The 17149-nt window shown below is 47.9% G+C and overlaps 5 protein-coding genes across 5 annotated transcripts; 1 reads left to right on the top strand and 4 right to left on the bottom strand.

The window, feature by feature from the left end:
• Positions 1 to 1589: 1589 nt before the first annotated feature.
• Positions 1590 to 7865, top strand: N7478_007825 (uncharacterized protein; the record flags this gene model as incomplete). The annotated part of the gene is made up of 3 exons (XM_056924039.1): positions 1590 to 1609; positions 1682 to 1964; positions 2058 to 7865. The coding sequence occupies 3 exons, from the start codon at positions 1590 to 1592 to the stop codon at positions 7863 to 7865; spliced, it is 6111 nt and encodes a 2036-aa protein (XP_056776765.1).
• Positions 7866 to 8323: 458 nt separating this feature from the next.
• N7478_007824 (aspartate aminotransferase) lies at positions 8324 to 9875 on the bottom strand (the record flags this gene model as incomplete). The annotated part of the gene is made up of 4 exons (XM_056924038.1): positions 8324 to 8485; positions 8556 to 9484; positions 9587 to 9665; positions 9759 to 9875. 4 exons carry the CDS (start codon positions 9873 to 9875, stop codon positions 8324 to 8326), a joined length of 1287 nt encoding a protein of 428 aa, XP_056776764.1.
• Positions 9876 to 10987: 1112 nt separating this feature from the next.
• Positions 10988 to 12997, bottom strand: N7478_007823 (U4/U6-U5 snRNP complex subunit SNU66; the record flags this gene model as incomplete). Its single annotated transcript, XM_056924037.1, has 1 exon — positions 10988 to 12997. One exon carries the CDS (start codon positions 12995 to 12997, stop codon positions 10988 to 10990), a length of 2010 nt encoding a protein of 669 aa, XP_056776763.1.
• An 890-nt stretch (positions 12998 to 13887) lies between these two features.
• N7478_007822 (aminoacyl-tRNA hydrolase PTH2) lies at positions 13888 to 14637 on the bottom strand (the record flags this gene model as incomplete). The annotated part of the gene is made up of 2 exons (XM_056924036.1): positions 13888 to 14192; positions 14325 to 14637. The coding sequence occupies 2 exons, from the start codon at positions 14635 to 14637 to the stop codon at positions 13888 to 13890; spliced, it is 618 nt and encodes a 205-aa protein (XP_056776762.1).
• Positions 14638 to 15398: 761 nt separating this feature from the next.
• On the bottom strand, positions 15399 to 16348 carry N7478_007821 (uncharacterized protein; the record flags this gene model as incomplete). Its single annotated transcript, XM_056924035.1, has 3 exons — positions 15399 to 15468; positions 15539 to 15933; positions 16043 to 16348. The coding sequence occupies 3 exons, from the start codon at positions 16346 to 16348 to the stop codon at positions 15399 to 15401; spliced, it is 771 nt and encodes a 256-aa protein (XP_056776761.1).
• Between the last annotated feature and the right edge of the window lie 801 nt (positions 16349 to 17149).

The raw sequence follows: 17149 nt of genomic DNA, 5'->3' as shown, positions 1-17149 counted from the left end.
CATCAATTATCTCCACATATCTCGTAAAAATGCAATAACGAATAAGCCCAAAAGTCATCATCTTTAAACCATTAATCCCTACCCACTCTAATCCTTGCTCAGCTCAAGCCCCGTAGATCCACGCATTTTACCCCGGATTAACGATTGTCTGGTTCACCGGTGCCACGCAATCGCTGATTGGCCCGCTGACACATGGTTTGAGTCACGGGACCCATCCAACCCGAGTCTCAATTTCTGTTCTGTATTACCGTACCGTATCACCTTGAAAGACATTGTGTAAAATACATGCCCATTACATCATGGAACCTTTGAACACGACTGGCCTGCACATGTGAGGTCATACACTACCAAACAAAATAGCCTATGAGAATGTTTGAAGTTGTTGGTTTCGCGTCTCAGTTCTCAACAACTGAATAATTTCTGGGGCCATAAATGGATATAATCAACAGGTGATAAATATTATCTTATCACTCAAAAATTGAATTTCAAATTGACGAATAGAATCTCATCCCGCCGTTTGGGATTACCTTTCCTACAAGGTTAGCTCGCTTCCAGATTCCCAAGGTTCCAGGATTTTGGGTGCTGAGGTGTACTTCAGGTATACGAGCTTTCTAACCGGATTTCCGCTGGCATGAACGATACCTCAAGCTAGCGCCTCTTCGTATCCACACTTAATATAGCCGACTTCGGACCTGTCACGCTTTGCTACTAGTAAATTTTAATTGATTTTACTTTCTTTGTTTCTGAGAGAAAACGGGCGCAGTAATTTAACGGACATAGACTAGGTCCGCGTATAAATAGAACCTTGGGGCCAACGTAGAGCCTTGTAAGAGCGGTCTAAGTTAGCGTCAAGTAGCTTCCAGGGTTAAAATGGAGACATCACGTTTTCTACCTTGTGGAAAGAGAAAAAAAGGAGTATGTCTTGGGTACATACATGGTCATATTACATGGATCCATACAAGGTACCTGTTATCCCGCAAAGAAGGTAGCGAGTGGAGCTTTATTTGTATGACTCAAGGGGCGTCGGATCCTTCCAAGCAAGCGAAGATAACAGGACGTTATCTTAGGACGTTATCTTAAACGTTCGGTGAGTAACTAATCCCTGCGAAATCCGTAACCAAACGAATCCTGCCAGGGCCTACCGCTTGACTACGTGCCTACAACTCATGCCTGTACTTAATTAAGCCCTTGGAGATGATCTCCCGAGCTCATGCTTTTAAACTCCCGGTCCATTTATACCTATGCAATACAGGCCAGGGTTCAACTTATACTCGCATAAATATACACTCCTTAAAGCTACCAAGAGCATCGCATGGTCTTCTACTGCAAAAAAATAATAAATATTAACTACAAAAACGCGAATCACTACCTAATTGTACTTAACTCTCTGCCTAGCTAACGGCTTACGTTATCATTATATGGAGCGACAACCAACACGAGGCTCACCCGCAATGGAACCATGGGTCCAACATTTAAAGCTGGCCACTTGTGATCATCACCTGCCCTTCAAGATCGGAGGTCCAGCTAGATCTATTGTTCTCTAGGTCCTCATTGTACCTAAGGGTGCTCCATACAGTACATAGTCGAAGATGAAGGACCCATCTAAGGAGTAAGCAACGATTCCAGCCGCATTTGCCCCTCCCCCACAATAAGATGACATGTCAAGCTAATGCCTCACTAGCTCGACCCTGGACGATGAATGTCACGATGCGATCCGGAATTTCATCGAAGATCTTTCTAAGGATGAAACATCTTTGTTTGAAGCTACTACTCAGTCACAGCAGCTGATCGATGATCTGAAGAGTGTCGATGAGAGATCCAAGAGTAGTATTTCGAGAAAGATCGCGCCGAAATTGAGTGCTTTTGTAGCGGGTGTTGAGCAGTTTGGTGGGGCTTTGGATGTAATTGCTGGCTCTGTCTCGTTGATGAGTCCCATTTGGGCTTCTGTACGAGTCGTCCTCAAGGTAAATTTGTTCTCTTCTCTAACTCTTTTGTTCGTCTTCTTTTCTCTTAAATTACCGTTGATGGACACGAATTAACGAAATTGAATTATACAGATTGCAGGAGACTATGGCGAATACTTTGATAAGATATCGGATATGTTAGAAGAAATCGGATACATTCTCTCTTGTCTACGCCGATATCCACGATTATATCCCGACAATGAGATTCTCAGGGACTCAATGGTAGACATATTCCAATCTATCATTCAATTCTGCTCCAAGGCCCGAGATGTATTCCACCAAGGAAAAAAATACCAAAGCGGACTACGAGCATTAAACCCCGTCGGTCTACACGCAGCATGGAAACTCATCTGGAAACCATTCAAAATGCAATTCGGCAGCATAGTCGCTCAAATTCGATCTTGTATGGTCAAAATCGACCACGAAGTTGACGTTGCCGAAAAAGAACTCGCATATAAAGAGAGAACAAAAGCAGATCATGAACGACAACTACAGACATCTCGCTGGGATGCGATGGAATCGCATCAAAAGACTGTTGCGCAGTTCATTGATGCACAACGAATTGATAGTATGACACATTGGTTATCACCTGTTAATGCAGCTTCGAATCATAATTCGGCGACGAAGCTGCGTTATAAGGGGACAGGATTGTGGTTCTTGGATGGTTTGAAGTTTCAAGATTTGGTGGCTCTGCATAACGCGTTCTTGTGGTTGTATGCCATACCTGGCGCGGGAAAGACGATTCTCGCATCAACTGTTATTGAGTGGCTGCGCGAACACAAACAGAGTAGTACAGTTGGCTTGGCCTATTTTTACTGTGACTATAAGGACAAACAGAAGCAGTCACCGACACGGATTCTCAGCACGCTATTGTCGATGCTTGCCTCGCGGAATGATGAGGTTTTTGAGCGAATACAGGAATTCTTCGAGCGGCAGTTGAAGGAGAATCCAGCTTATACTCCGGAGTTTGATGAGCTTCTAAACAATTTCAGTCAATTCTTGGGCGATAGTTTTGAGAAGATCTATATTGTTGTGGATGCTTTGGATGAAAGTGAAGATAGAGAATGTGTTGCACACGCCTTGAAGACCATCTCCGAGACTTGCCAATATTCAAATATTTTCGTCACCAGTCGCCATGAAATTGATATTGCGCGGACATATGAGGGTCTACCTAGCACAACTATTGAGGCAACAGATGTAGCTGGGGACATTGATCTATATGTGAAAGCAGAAGTGGTGGAGAAAATCAAGACTCGAAAGCTGAAGCTAAGAGATCCGGCATTGGCAGATATTATTTGTGAGACGCTAATCAAGGGATCGCAGGGCATGTTTCAATGGGTGAAATGCCAGATTGATCAATTATGCAAGCTTCGCAATGATAAAGCTGTGCGGAATGCGCTTGATGATCTCCCGAAAACACTCCATGACACATATATTCGGATTCTGCAGAAGGTGGAGGCTGAAAATTCTGAGGATGTCGAGATGGTTCACCGGTTGCTGAAATGGCTAGTTCGAGGAGTTCGAAATCTCACACTGGAAGAGTTGGCAGAGTGTGTGAGCATTAATCTGAGCGAACCTGAAGACTCGTTCGATTTCGATGCGGTGTTCACTGATGCAGAAGATGTTCTCGAGCTTTGTGGGAGTCTAGTCACGCTCACGCCCGATGGTTTTGTCTCCTTGGCCCACTATACGGTTAAGGAGTTCTTAGAATCGAGCTCTATCAAGGATACAATGCCGCAATTCTGGATTGGGAACAGCGAGGTCCACACTGAATTAGCGAGTGTCTGTCTGACTTATTTGACATATGATAACTTTTCAGGAACTGAAGAGGAATCCGGACGGGATTTAATGCAGACATTCAACGAGTATAAGTTTTTGCCATATGCCGTGCAGGCATGGGGATTCCATGCACATCTTAGCGATATCAGTGAAGACTTATTTGATTTGACCATGCGTTTACTGGAATCTGGAGAAGAGTCTGGCAGCAGCTACAGTGCATGGTGTCACATCTACTTTTACCTGCAGAAGATCCCGCGCTATCGACTGAGCACTTCAAGGGGTTCTCCTCTCTACTTTGCAAGCTTGTTCGGGTTACCCCAAGCTGTCTCAGCCTTACTTGAGGCGCAACCAGATGCCCACGAAGAAGAACCAATGAGAGCAAGTGCCCATGCCGGACATGACGAGGTTCTTAAAGTTTACTTGGACACACGACCATCAATAAACCCGAGCATCCTCGAAAAATGTCTTTGTATAGCTGCAAACCATGGACATGACCGTGTAGCTCGGCTTTTGCTCGAAAAAGGAGCGAACCCGAACTCGCGTGCAGGGCACAATGGCAGTCCTCTCCAAATTGCTTCTTTAAATGGTCGACATCACGTTGTCACGCTTCTTCTCGATCATAACGCAGACATGAACGTGTTTAACCAGAGATACGGTACTCCTCTCGCCGCAGCCGCTGAAAAGGGACACCTTCAAACATTCAAAATACTCCTCGATCGTGGCGCCAGCGTAAATGGCCGCGGTGGCTGGTATGCAAATCCACTTGTATCTGCAATTGTTGGCCGGAACATGCAAATTATCGATACTTTGATTCAACGCGGAGCTGATGTGAATGCCCTGGGTGGTCGACATGGATGCGCATTGATGGCGGCCTCTTCTATGGGTATGCTGGATTTGATTCGCTCTCTAGTCTCGCATGGAGCACGAGTCAATGATGAGAATGACAAGGGAACCGATGGCTTATATGCGGCCAGTATTGCGGGGCAATTGGATGCTGTGAAGCTTCTTCTTGAGCTTGGAGCTGATGTCAATGCGAAGGGAGGAAAACACCGCAATGCACTTAATGCCGCTAGTGCTGAAGGTCATGTCAAAATAGTTGAATGTCTTCTTGATGCTGGGGCGGATGTGGATTTCTTCGACGTTCACTACGGGAACAGTGTACAGATCGCTGCATATTCTGGGCGCACGGATGTAGTACGTGTCTTGGCAGAGGCAGGTGTTAATGTCAATGCCGACGGTGGAGATAGAGGTACTGCTCTAGTTTCTGCTGCTCAGAATGGCCATGTGGAAATGATTCAGCTTCTATGTGAAGTAGGAGTTCCCACTGGGGATACAGTCGATATGAGCGATGCTATCATGGTAGCTGCAAGCAAGGGACACATTGATGCAGTGAGAGTCCTACATGAGAAAGGAGCAGCTCTTGACGATTGCAGCACAATGGCCACATATCCGTGTTCCACACCATTAGAAGCTGCAGCTGCTAAGGGGAGCATCGAAATGGTACGCCTTCTACTCGAGCTTGGGGCAGATGTGAACTTTACAAACAAAGAGAAGTATGGGACTGCGCTCATAGCGGCTTCTCATGGAGGTGAATCAAGCATCGCAGTTGCAATTGCAGAGCTATTGCTTGATGCCGGGGCATATGTTAATGCCACTGCAAGAACCACCGACAAAATCTTTTGTGCTCTGATGGGTGCTCTCACGAATGAAAACTATGATCTCTGCGTGACTCTTCTCGAACGTGGCGCAAATGTGAACATCAGCTATCGATCTTATCCCACACCTCTGAGAACAGCAATGACCTGTTCTGATGACAGATTTGTGGAATTGCTCCTCGACCACGGCGCTAATATCAATCTTGGATCTGATTCTACAGAGAACAAATCAAATGACGGGTCAGACGATGATTCTGCAGATGACTCCGATGACGACTCCGATGACGATTCCGATGATTCTTCCGATGACGACTCGGACAAAGACTCTGACGATGATTCCGATGATGGGTGTGTGACAGCTCTTCAGACTGCAGTATATCACGGATCTAATGAAATGGTTCGAAAATTGATTGAAAGGGGTGCACATCTTTCGGTGGATACCGACGATGCCAAATTCTCTTCTGCATTGCAAGTCGCTTCCTTCCGGGGAGACTCGGATAAAATACATATCCTGCTAGATGCAGGGAGCGACGTGAATCAATCTGGAGGCACACATGGCACGTGCTTACAAGCTGCTGCATATAAAGGCCACTTTGAAGCCGTCAAGGCATTGATCGATGCCGGCGCGAACGTAAAGGAAAGTCAACTTGGAAGCAATGGCAGCGCGTTGGTAGCATCCATTGATGGGCAAGAGGAGGGAAATCTCGAAATAATAAAACTTCTCATTGAACGGGGAGCAGATGTCAATGAAGCCGTTGGGCCTGACTATGAATACCCGCTCACAGCAGCTGCCTTTTACGGCCTTGTCGATATAATAGAGGTACTGGTTGAGGCTGGAGCCAATGTGAACAATAATGGAGGCATATACGGTACTGCCCTTCAAGCGGCGGCTTCCTGGGGCAAAGAAAATGCTTGTGTTCTCTTGCTCGAACACGGGGCAGATCCTGATATTGTGGGAGGCAAGTACGGTACAGCATTGCAAGCCGCATATACAGAGGGATACTACGTGGTCATTGATGAGCTGTTTAAGGCCGGTGCTTCTGTTAATATTCAATGCGGGCAGTACGGAACAGCTTTGGGTGCTGCAATTGGAGCCTCCTGTGCGACTTTAGTTTCCAATCTTCTTCGATACCACGGTGCTAATCCGAATGTCCCGATTCGGAAATATGGCTGGCCACTTCAGCAGTCTATCATTTTTCGAACCGGTGTTGATTCTACCATGGACATATTGCTTGATGTTGGGGCAGATGTAAATGCCCGAGGCGGCGTGTATGGGAATGCATTAATATGTGCAGCTGCGCATGGAGAAGAAGAAACCGTTCTCACGCTCTTGGACGCAGGTGCAAATATTAACCTGGAGGGAAATAGCTCTTACCCCTCAGCAGTACATGCGGCAATCAAGAACGGCCATCTAGCCACGCTCAAACTTCTAGTTGAAAAGGGAGCTGATCTCAGTTCTATGAATGATCGATATAGCTCACCCGTGGAGTTTGCTGCACGAAAACTTGATTTCTCCATATTCTCCTACCTACTCAAGCGAGGTGCAGATATCAATCCTACCGGTAAAGGTAAATACCACAACGCACTGCAAGCAGCCAGTGTCAATGGGAACAAGGCTGTTATCAAAGCTCTCCTTCGTCACAGGTTTAATATCAATACCATTGGCGGGAAATTCGGAACTGCGCTGACAGCTGCTATCCTTCACGGCAATATTGAAATTGCAGAGCTGCTGTTAAAAAGAGGTATCAATCCAAATGGTCCAGGTGGCATTTACTCCGGTGCATTGCAAGCAGCAGCAGCCACTGGATCCCTTCCTAGTACTCTGCTGCTACTTCGATATGGCGCAGATATTCATAAGATTGGCGGGAAGTATCATACTGTCTTGCAGGCTGCTGCTGTCAGTGGAAACAGTGACTTGCTTCACCTGCTCCTTGAACGTGGGGCTAAGGTGGAAGTACTTGGTGGCCATTATTTTTCTGCGTTGCATGCAGCGGCGCTTGTATCTTGGCCGGATGGCTGTGAGACTTTGATGAAGAATGGAGCGGAATGGAGCTTGGTGGATCGTAAGTTGAATCATATTGCCGATTGGAGGTATGAAACTGCTACTGGGAATTTGGAAGAGTGTCGGGACCGCCAGGAGCGTGGATGGCCAGAGTCAGATAATGAATGGGAGGACGACGATGAGGAAGAGGAAGAGGAAGATGAAGATGAGGAGGACAAGGCAGATATGACACTCAAGCTCAACGTGGAGGCCATCCCACTTTTTGACCTCCCATATCGTCCTTCAACACCTAAGAATGGTAAATTCACCACAGATGGTGTCTTTGTTGTCAAACATTGCAGGAAATTCATATCAAGGACGAAGAACAAAAAGCCTGAGGCCGAGTTCCCCCTTCAACGGAGTGGTACAACCGAATGGGCCCTAGATTGGGTGCAGGTTGAATATGGAAAAGATGACTCGGACTAAGATGTACATACATAGTACTTTATCACCTATACTGCACAGCACTGGAGAGTTGTTTTCGTTTAAATCATCAATGTTCATCAATGTCAATCAAATTATGTACAGGATCATGATCACAAGTGGATTGTCGTCTTTAACCTATCTATACTCAGTATGTTTCCGTGGATGACTGCATCTCTACAACCTCAACGAAGAGACAATACAATCTAAAGAGAGTTCAAGAATAAAGAAACAGATAGTAATCCAAAATCCCCGTTGAGATGGACAAAGCTAAGCCATGCTAAATATAAAACACAGAGACATTAGATATCAGTACAAGAGCCAGCAAGTACCCAATCCGGCACATAGCATGAGCTCGATTTCCTTTTCCTTCGTAGCCTTATTCAATTCTTCATTCTAGAAATGCAATTCCTAGGACCCATTTTCGTCTCTAGTAGTTCATGTCTAAATTCTTATCCAATTTAACCAGTAACCTTGAAGATGGACTCAGCAAGACGCTGGACGTTGCCAGAGGTGATACCGGCAACGGAGATACGGCCATCCTTGGTGGCGTAGACGGAGTGCTCCTTGGCGAGAGCGTCCATCTGCTCGGGCTTCAGACCAGTGAAGGCGAACATACCGATCTAATTAATAACTGGTTAGCAAAGTTCGAATCGAATGAGAATAAATCAATGCGATAGTGTTTCCACTTACCTGGCTGGTGATGTGAGACCAGTCGTGCTTGCTGCCGAGCTGCTCGAGGTTCTTGCGCAGGAGAGCGCGCATTTCAATGATGCGGTCGGCCATACCCTTGACCTCACCGAGCCACTGCTGGTTCAGCTTGGCATCGTTCATGATGGCGGAAGCAACACGGGCACCGTGAATGGGAGGGTTGGAGTAGAAGGGACGGATGAGAATCTTGATCTGAGACTCAACGCGCTTCTTCTCCTCGGTAGACTCGCAAACAAGGGAGAAAGCACCAACACGCTCTCCGTAGAGACCCATGTTCTTAGCGAAACTCTGGCACAGAGCAATGTTGTGGCCCTCCTTGACGAAGTGGCGAGGAGCGAAAGCATCCTGGTCAGCGTTACCGCTAGCAAAGCCCTGGTAAGCCATGTCGAAGAAGGCAAAGTGCTCCTTCTCCTTCATGACATCGCTGATCTTGCGCCACTGGTCCTGAGTAGGGTCAACACCGGTAGGGTTGTGGGCACAAGCGTGCAGGAGGATGATGCTGCCGTTAGGGGCGGCCTTGATATCCTCGATCAGACCATCGAAGTCCAGACCAATGGTATCCTTGTTGTAGTAACGGTACTTCTCGACCTCGAGACCGGAGTCCTTGAAGACGGCGTTGTGGTTAGCCCAGCTTGGGTTAGGAAGGTAGACCTTCTTGGCGCCGGGGTAGAAGCGCTCGAGGAAAGCACCACCGATTCTCAGGGCACCAGTGCCAGAGATAGTCTGAGTGATGACGAGGCGGTCTTCCTTGAGGGCGGCGGAGTCGGTGCCGTAGGCCAGCTCAGCGGCGGCGCTTGTGAAGGCGGGGATACCGGTGATGCCGGCGTACTCCTTGTCGCTGCGCGAAGCGACAACCTTGTCCTCGGCGGCGCGGACGGAGGGCAGGACGAAAGGCTTGCCCTGGTCATCACCTGAATGGGAGAAGGGGGTTTAATTAGCTATGGCAATTCCAATGTTTTTGTACAGCTAGCTAGCTAGCTAGCTTCTATGTTGTTTCCAGGGTGATTACTTACGGTAAGCACCAACACCCAGGTTGATTTTCTCCTTGAAGGAGTCGGCCTTGAAGGCCTCGGTGATACCCAGAATGGCATCCTATCGAGTCCATTGCATCAGTATTGACCGTTTGAAGATTCAATTGACAACAGCAGAATCAAAAAATCAGAATAAACAGGGCGTGAAGCTTACAGGAGGACCCTGAGGAACCTTGGACCAGGCCGAGGCCTGGCGAGCACCCATGACGATGCGCACGTTAGCCTCGCGGGCAGCGGTCGAACGACCGGCGACTCTCAGAGTGGAGAGCATTTTTGTAAATTTTGGATAAGAATGAAGTGGAATGGAGAGGAGAGACCCAAAGGTGTAGACGGGGGAGGGAAGGGAAGGGGAAGAAACCGGGATCAATAATAAGAAAATGGTCGGAGATGCTGCGGTCTGTTTTGGCCCTTGACTCATGTGATGACGGTATCGGGTACAAAGTCTGTGCTGTGGGGTTACATAGTTATGCCTGGTACCGGGTACGTCCGCATCGGCGTCCATGCGAAAGGCCAAAGGGCGGAGAGAGCAGGATTGGCTATTCCCTCCGCACAGTTCTGCAGAGAGACTGGGGGCCACGCAGGGGTCAATACAGGATTATTGGGGAGCTACTACATCAATTCAATGTTGCTATGTTATTACAGTCTATGTATTGCTTTCAGTCTGTAAGTACTACAAGTACTATGTATTCTGCTAACAAATAGTGGTATGTTTTTTACGTTCTTAAGCTCTACCTCCACACCATTAGGGTTTATAACAGCACATCGTGTAGATCAGATAATATACGGACACTCCAGGTTCTAGTGCATATGGAAATGCATCCCCGACATTGCGCGACTTCGGGAGTTCAATTCCCCGGTGAGCTGATTCAGGCTGCCAGCTCCACAATACCATCAGTCCTTCCCCTCACGCCCAGTTGGGGTAAAATCCCGGTGTTTGCGGACAGGGCGCATAAAGGAAAATATGAGGATCATGGTAAAGAAGTAATTGCATTAGCGAAGCTATCTATGTATACTGTACATTGTAAAGTGTAAGGTTGTGTCGAGGCTCTCGTTGAAAAGTTTGGCAGAAGAAAATATCTCGGCTTTGAATCCGACCAAGTGTGAATGGGGGAAATGTCGAATCCCCACACGCGGAGACAAAGGGAGCGATGGTCTGATCGACCCGGCGCCGACTTACCTATACTGGGTTCATTACGTAGCAACCCGACGAGCCGATCAATCGGGAGGACTATACAAATACAGTCTAGCGGGACATGGAGCAGCAAAAACAACGTGAAATATTATGTAGATCGTGAGGTGGTCATTTCGCAACTCTATACACAGGATAAAATATGATTATCTGCAATCTCAACAAAGCAACAACATCCGCTGTTCTGTTCTGTTTTAACCCAGTCGCACACCAGCTTGACGATTTTTACGCGCTTGAGCTCCCATGGCATTGTTCATACCCGTATGCTGACTGCTATCCAAGGTACTCATAGCCTCTTGCTTCTGTTCGTCCTCGATCTTCTTCAATCGTTTCTCCGTCTTCATCTTGCCGCTGCCCTTTCCGTGGAATTGGTGACTGAGATGCTTGAATGCTTCCTTCTGGTTCATCGCACGACCGTATTCATCAGTGTACTTAAGTTGCACATCCGGCTTATACTCCTTACTGAAGATTTCCGCCATCTGGCGCGCTTCTTGTTGGTCACGTTGCTTGTTCTCCCATCGGGCGTACTCCTCGCGCTCACGGGCTGTCATGCGGTCAAGCTTGCCGGAAGCACGGTCGCGTTCACGTTGTAAGCGGGCGCGTCGGTCGGCGTCGGCCTCGCGGTTCAGCTTGTCTTGCAGGAAACGTTGACGGTCTCGGGTAAGGACGTTGTTTTCGCTGCTGTTCGTTTCCTTCTTCACCAGACCACGCTGTCGTAGCATTGCCAATGTAGCTCCTAGACCCTGGTCCAATGTAGATTCTTCTTCCAATCCGGTACCTGTAAGCTCTTGTTTGGCCTCTTCGGATTGTGCTTGCTTGAGACGCTCGGCGAGGTCCTCGTCGTCTTCGATATCATTGTAAGAGCGCTCCATATCGACGTCCTGTAGCTCATCCTCGTGCTCGGGCTGGGGAGCTCCGTCCTCCATGGGTGTAGACTTCCGTCGCTCCTCTTTCTCGGGAATGGTGGGTTTCTGAAGGTTGGAAATGAATTCTGATGTCTCGTCGATAACGAGACCGGGTTCTTCTGTTTCATCCCCGGGGGTCTCTACCTCCATTGGAGTTTGTGATTCTTCTTCACGAAGCTGTTGGGCAAGATCCTCGGGGCGCATCTTCTTGCGCTTTTTGAATGCAGCACGGCGCTGGAGAGCAAGAGATGCTTGTAAATCGTCATCATCCACAAAGGAGACATTCTGATCGATTGGCTTTCGAGGGGCGACAACTGGAACACCATTTGCTGAATCAACCTCCATCGATGCTCCATTTGATTCGGTGGGAGGGAAAAGATCGTCGTCCTCAATGGTAGCTCGTTGTTTGGTAGTCTTGCTCTTCTTCTTCTTTGGTTTCTTAATCTTGACTTCACTGATATCCATGTAATCAGAAGCCGGGATCTCGGGCTCCAAATCAAGACTGATAGAGCCCATCTTCAATTTGTTAGAGACTTCCTGTCTCTTAGCTTCCCGTTCCTCTTCCGTAGAGCCCTTGGCATCAAGTGTGAATCTCTTGCGCTTCTTGCCCTCGATTTCCTCGTCGTAGTGTGAAAGGATTCCTTGATTTTCAGCAGTGGGGTCATAGACAGGCTTGCGCTTCTTCAACTCATTTCTCTCATCCGCCTTCTCCTTCTCGGCCAGATTCACATCCTCCAGCTCATCGCCCTCTTCTTCTTCATCAATCCCAGCGTCTTTCAGTGTAAGAATGTGATCCTCGCCACCTTCGAAAGCACGCATAGAATGCCCAACCTTGACACCAGCCAAATCGGCAGCTGTGTATTGAATAGCGGCCTCACGTTCTCGTTCCTCGAATTCCTGAGCAAGTTTGCGCGCTCGTTCCTTCTCGATTTTCTTTGTTCGTTTCTTAGACTGCATCAGCCAGGCTTTGGTATCGAGATCGGGTCCCTCCGCATCACCCAGCGTAGTGCCCTCTAGTTGTAGTTTTCGTTGGGCTTCGTCGCGCGCTTTCTTGATTGCAGCGTTCTTTTCTTCGCGTCGGCGCTTCGCATCGGATTCATCCTGAAGTTTCTTCCAGTTGTCGTATCCCTCCGCTTGACGGGTTTCAATGGTACTCGCGGGGTCTTCTTCGTCTTCCGATCCGCTCGAAGAGTCGTCATCTTGGAACGCTGGACCGGTGGCGCCCGGGACAGCGAGTGGTGGCAGTCCAAGAGAGATTCGGATCTTATTAGTCTGTTCGATGGATACGGCGTCCGTCATTGTGCCGAGTGTTCACCTGACAGCACAACGCAGCAGTGAATGGAAGGGGGTTTTCGAAAAGAGAAAGAAGAAAGGGTGATCCAAGATCCAACTCCAAACGTCGTCTTGAATCCGCTATCAATATCGGTTGGTCCACTTGATTCATAGCTGGTCATGTGACAGTATCCACTATTCCCCAATAGGTCTAGCGCCACTTCTGGATCCTCATAAAAGTTTCTCTCTCTGGGTTTTTTTCCTTCTTTCTTTTCTTCAACCTAATACACAAGCACAGATCTGTGTCCAGATTTCCTGGTCATGGGGGTTCTCCCTCATGTTTCGGTTGAGAGCTGGGCAGTTCGACGACATGGAGCCATCCATTTCTACATGTATGGCACTTTACGGTATCCAGTCGACAGATCTCAGATTAAATGTCTGCACTGGGCTTTGTGGTCTGGGTCTTGAGCTCCCACTGGTGAGCTCGGCTTGGATGCCCTTTCGTGGACGGCGTCATATTCCTAATCTCTTTGCCGATGGCCGTTGGTCCGTGAGGCTAGGGGCTAACCATGACTTGCCAACATCCCAATTCCATTTATATAGCTTTGTTTTTTCATTCGTATATCGTAAACATCGGGAGAGGCGATCCTCGCGGAGAGCAGACCTCGACAGAAGCAACACCGCGTCCAGGTTTAGCTTTAAAAGTAATTTTTCAGATGAGCCTGCAGAGCTAGCTACCTACTCTGCATCGCATGAAAATTTCTACAAGCTCTAAACAACGGACTAGACCCACCGCGTTGCCTGCGGGGACATGCAGAAGTGAGAGATGAGATGAGACGATTCGTCAAATCATGGATCATGACCATTATATCCTCCTATATATCACGCATAAATATACACATGGGTAATAATGTGGTTTATAGCAACTTTAAATGCCCCGTGACACCATCAACAACGCTCTTAGGTCCCAAAACACCTAGAACCGTCCGACTCCCACTAGCAATCTGCGTACGGCCCGCATCCTGAATAACACGCGCGCAAAGACCAAGACTCATAGCCTGCGCCTGCAGCGTCAACAACTCATCCTCGCCCTTGATCTGCAGCGCGATCTTAGCCTGCCCCATGTTCTCCCATTGGCGCAGAATAGGGGACTCAGGCTCATGTTTCAGGAAATATTTGTAGCAAGCAAGTGTAGCGTGGGAGGCTTGGGCGGCGATTTTGCCTATAAGAACACAAAACAAATAAGTTAGCATAATGTGCGCATAATGTGCGCATACAATCAATCCATGTCGATATGTTTTGAGGGGTTTCGGTTCTTTCTTGGTGTCTCTTGTGAACCATCAACGTAACGTACCCTTGGTCATGCCCAGATCAGTTCGAACAACCAGCACAAGCTTCACCTCCTCAACATTGTCCTTGAAGTTTGCCAGTTCCTCGCCGTTTCCATCCTCGCTCTCGTCGTCGGATTCGCCTTCAAGTTCTTCATCTGAGGAGTCCACGGGGGGCTTAACGTCGTATCCATTTGGCCATCCTTGCTTCTCTTTGAAGAGGTTTATTGAGGCGCCTTGGCCGATGAAGTAACCTGTCACACCGGCAAGGATTGCGGTCGCGATCACGTAGGCGGTTGTTGTGGGTGGCATGCGGTCTAGGGGGACTGGCGCGGCCATTTTTAGGAGGGAGAGGGTGGAGGAGAATTGATTGATTGTGGGTTGTTGCTTTTGAGGTTCGAGTTGCAGTGGGTGAGAATCGGATCGCCGATGATGACATATCCTGCGGCGACGCCTAGCGATATTTTGGTTTATTGTACTATGGTAGCTTCTAAAATAAAATCGAATTTTATCTATTTTGTAAACGATTTATAAATTTGAATAAGGTTTCTTATTCTAATTGCAAATTTTTATTCAGCATTATAATCAATTGATGTCTTTTTGCCCAAATTGCTGGGGCTTTCTAAGGTTACTAGTATATGTATATGTTCCCCGTCTACGGGTTTCGGTCATCGTGGGCCTACTATGTACTACTACTACTTCAGTCACCACAACTTGAAACACTAACTTCCTTGGAAACACATACTAGTTGCACCCATCAACATTGGATGGTTCCGTGTGTGGATATTTACTCGCTTTAGCACTTAATCGACATTGGCATTGATCAGAACATAGAACAGGTTGAAGGAGAAAAGGTCAAATTAGTAGTAGTTTGCAGTCGAACCGAGGGATCGGCCTAAATTAAAATACTATTGAACTAGCTTTGGGGCACAACTAGTACTGTAGCCAGTGCCCCCAATAAATGTTATCCAAGTGTCTTCGAATGAATAGTTCGCGGCAAACCAAGTGCATTGAACGTAATCCAGGAGGCCCGGGGCCCGCAACTCGCTATATACAACCTAAAGAACCAAAAAATAAACCACCAAATAAAAGAAGAGGTTCTAGTTAGCGCTTCCAGCGGGAGCGGCAGCAGGACGCTGCTGCGCACCAACGTTGCCCATGCGACGGCCCCTAAAGAAGGAGGGTTGATTAGTATGGTGGTCTAACAAGACAGTTGGAAACGGAGTTTGAGGAAACCTACATGAAGGTACGGCTGAAGAAACTGATACCGATCATGAACATCCAGCTGGGGACAGCACCGATGGCGTAGAGAGCGTAACCGATGGGGGTGTTCAGCTTGTTCTGGGCGAGCCAGCTGTCGGTAGGGTGCATAGCGCCCTCATAAGGCTCGGTCTCCTGGAAAGTCTTCTTGGAGTGGATCTCGTAGATCTCCTTGGGAGTAATGGTGGTGGCGTTCAGGTAGATGATGTGCAAGGGAGTAGGGGCGCGACCCTCGGACTGGGTCACGGGCTTCTCGAAGTAGTAGATGCTAGGAGCGCCGGCAGACCAGATAGAGCAGAGAACGCGGTTCTCCTCACAGTCCATGTAACCGAGGTTAGGAGAGGTAGGGTCAGCAGCGAAGAGAAGGGTGGATTCCTGATGAAAAGAGACGTTGTCAGATGGGAATCAAAAGTACCGTTTGGGAGGAGTTCAGCCCGAATGCCCTGGATTTGAGCATGTCAGCGAACCCATGGTGATTACTTACGTTGAATGCCTTGGTGGCGTGCTCGCAACGACCGAAGCAGGTCTTGTTTCCGCCAGTCACGAAGATAAGCCAGTCCTCAGGCTCGAGGCCGGGAGTCAGGATAGACTCCCAGTTGCTCAGAGTCAAGGGAGTGACGCTCTTCTCGGTGACCTTCTCAGACAGCTTCACGATGGGGTCAACCGGGACAGCGGTCGGGACGAGGGACTTGGCCTTGTTGAACCATCCCTGCACACGGTCGGCGAGGGGCACCTGTTCCTGTGCCAGGGCAAGGGCAGGGAGGAGGGCGACAAGTGATGTGAAATGCATCTTGGGGCTGCGACGCGTGTTAGATCAGAGTATATGGGGATAATCATCAAATAGACACTGAAGAGATGAAACTTCGGTGTCTTCGGAGATAGAAAACTCACCTTTTACAGGTAGATCAATTGACTCGGACCGGAGGGTGGATAGGAGAAAAGAAGATCTGGGCGTGGAAGCCAGCTTAGGCCGGACGACAGCTGGCCTGAGCGCCCGGACCAACCACGACCGCGCAAATGGCACGCGGGGAGATCCGGTCCACATAATAGCCTCATGGGTTCTTGAAAGCTGTTGTTAAAGTCTATATACATAGAGGAATATATGTTAGCAAGGAGATTACATATTGAGGAATAAGTTTCAATACTTTTATTTGTTTTTTATCCCAAAATGCAGTACAATATTGTGCACTGCACTGGTCTTGCCACTGAGAATACTAGTCTGGACCATTTATGACTTGCATATTTGCAACGCGTCTCCAGATCCACTCTAGCACTAAGACGCTATCTATATCGATAAAGGAGCTGTTTCCTTTTCTTGAACTCATGATAATATCCGAGTAAAGGACGCCTATCAATCTTTAATGCATGCCTCTTTAGTCTAACACTGCTGGATTATCTCTCCATTTGCACCATCTGATCTCAAAGTTCCCAGGCAATAGGGCACCGGAAAGCATTGCAATTGTTACCTAGATGCATGGAAAATTGACTTCAGGCCAACATACCATAATACTGGTCTTAAAAGAAGTGAATAGGTTTCAGGTTGGTCTATATTGCTGCCTTTGCATTGGTGGTTGATGTCAACAAACCCGCC

Source organism: Penicillium angulare, assembly GCF_028827245.1.
Source record: "Penicillium angulare strain IBT 27051 chromosome Unknown utg000005l_segment0_segment0, whole genome shotgun sequence".
Lineage (NCBI taxonomy): Eukaryota > Fungi > Ascomycota > Eurotiomycetes > Eurotiales > Aspergillaceae > Penicillium > Penicillium angulare.
This window is presented reverse-complemented; position numbering and strand designations above follow the sequence as displayed.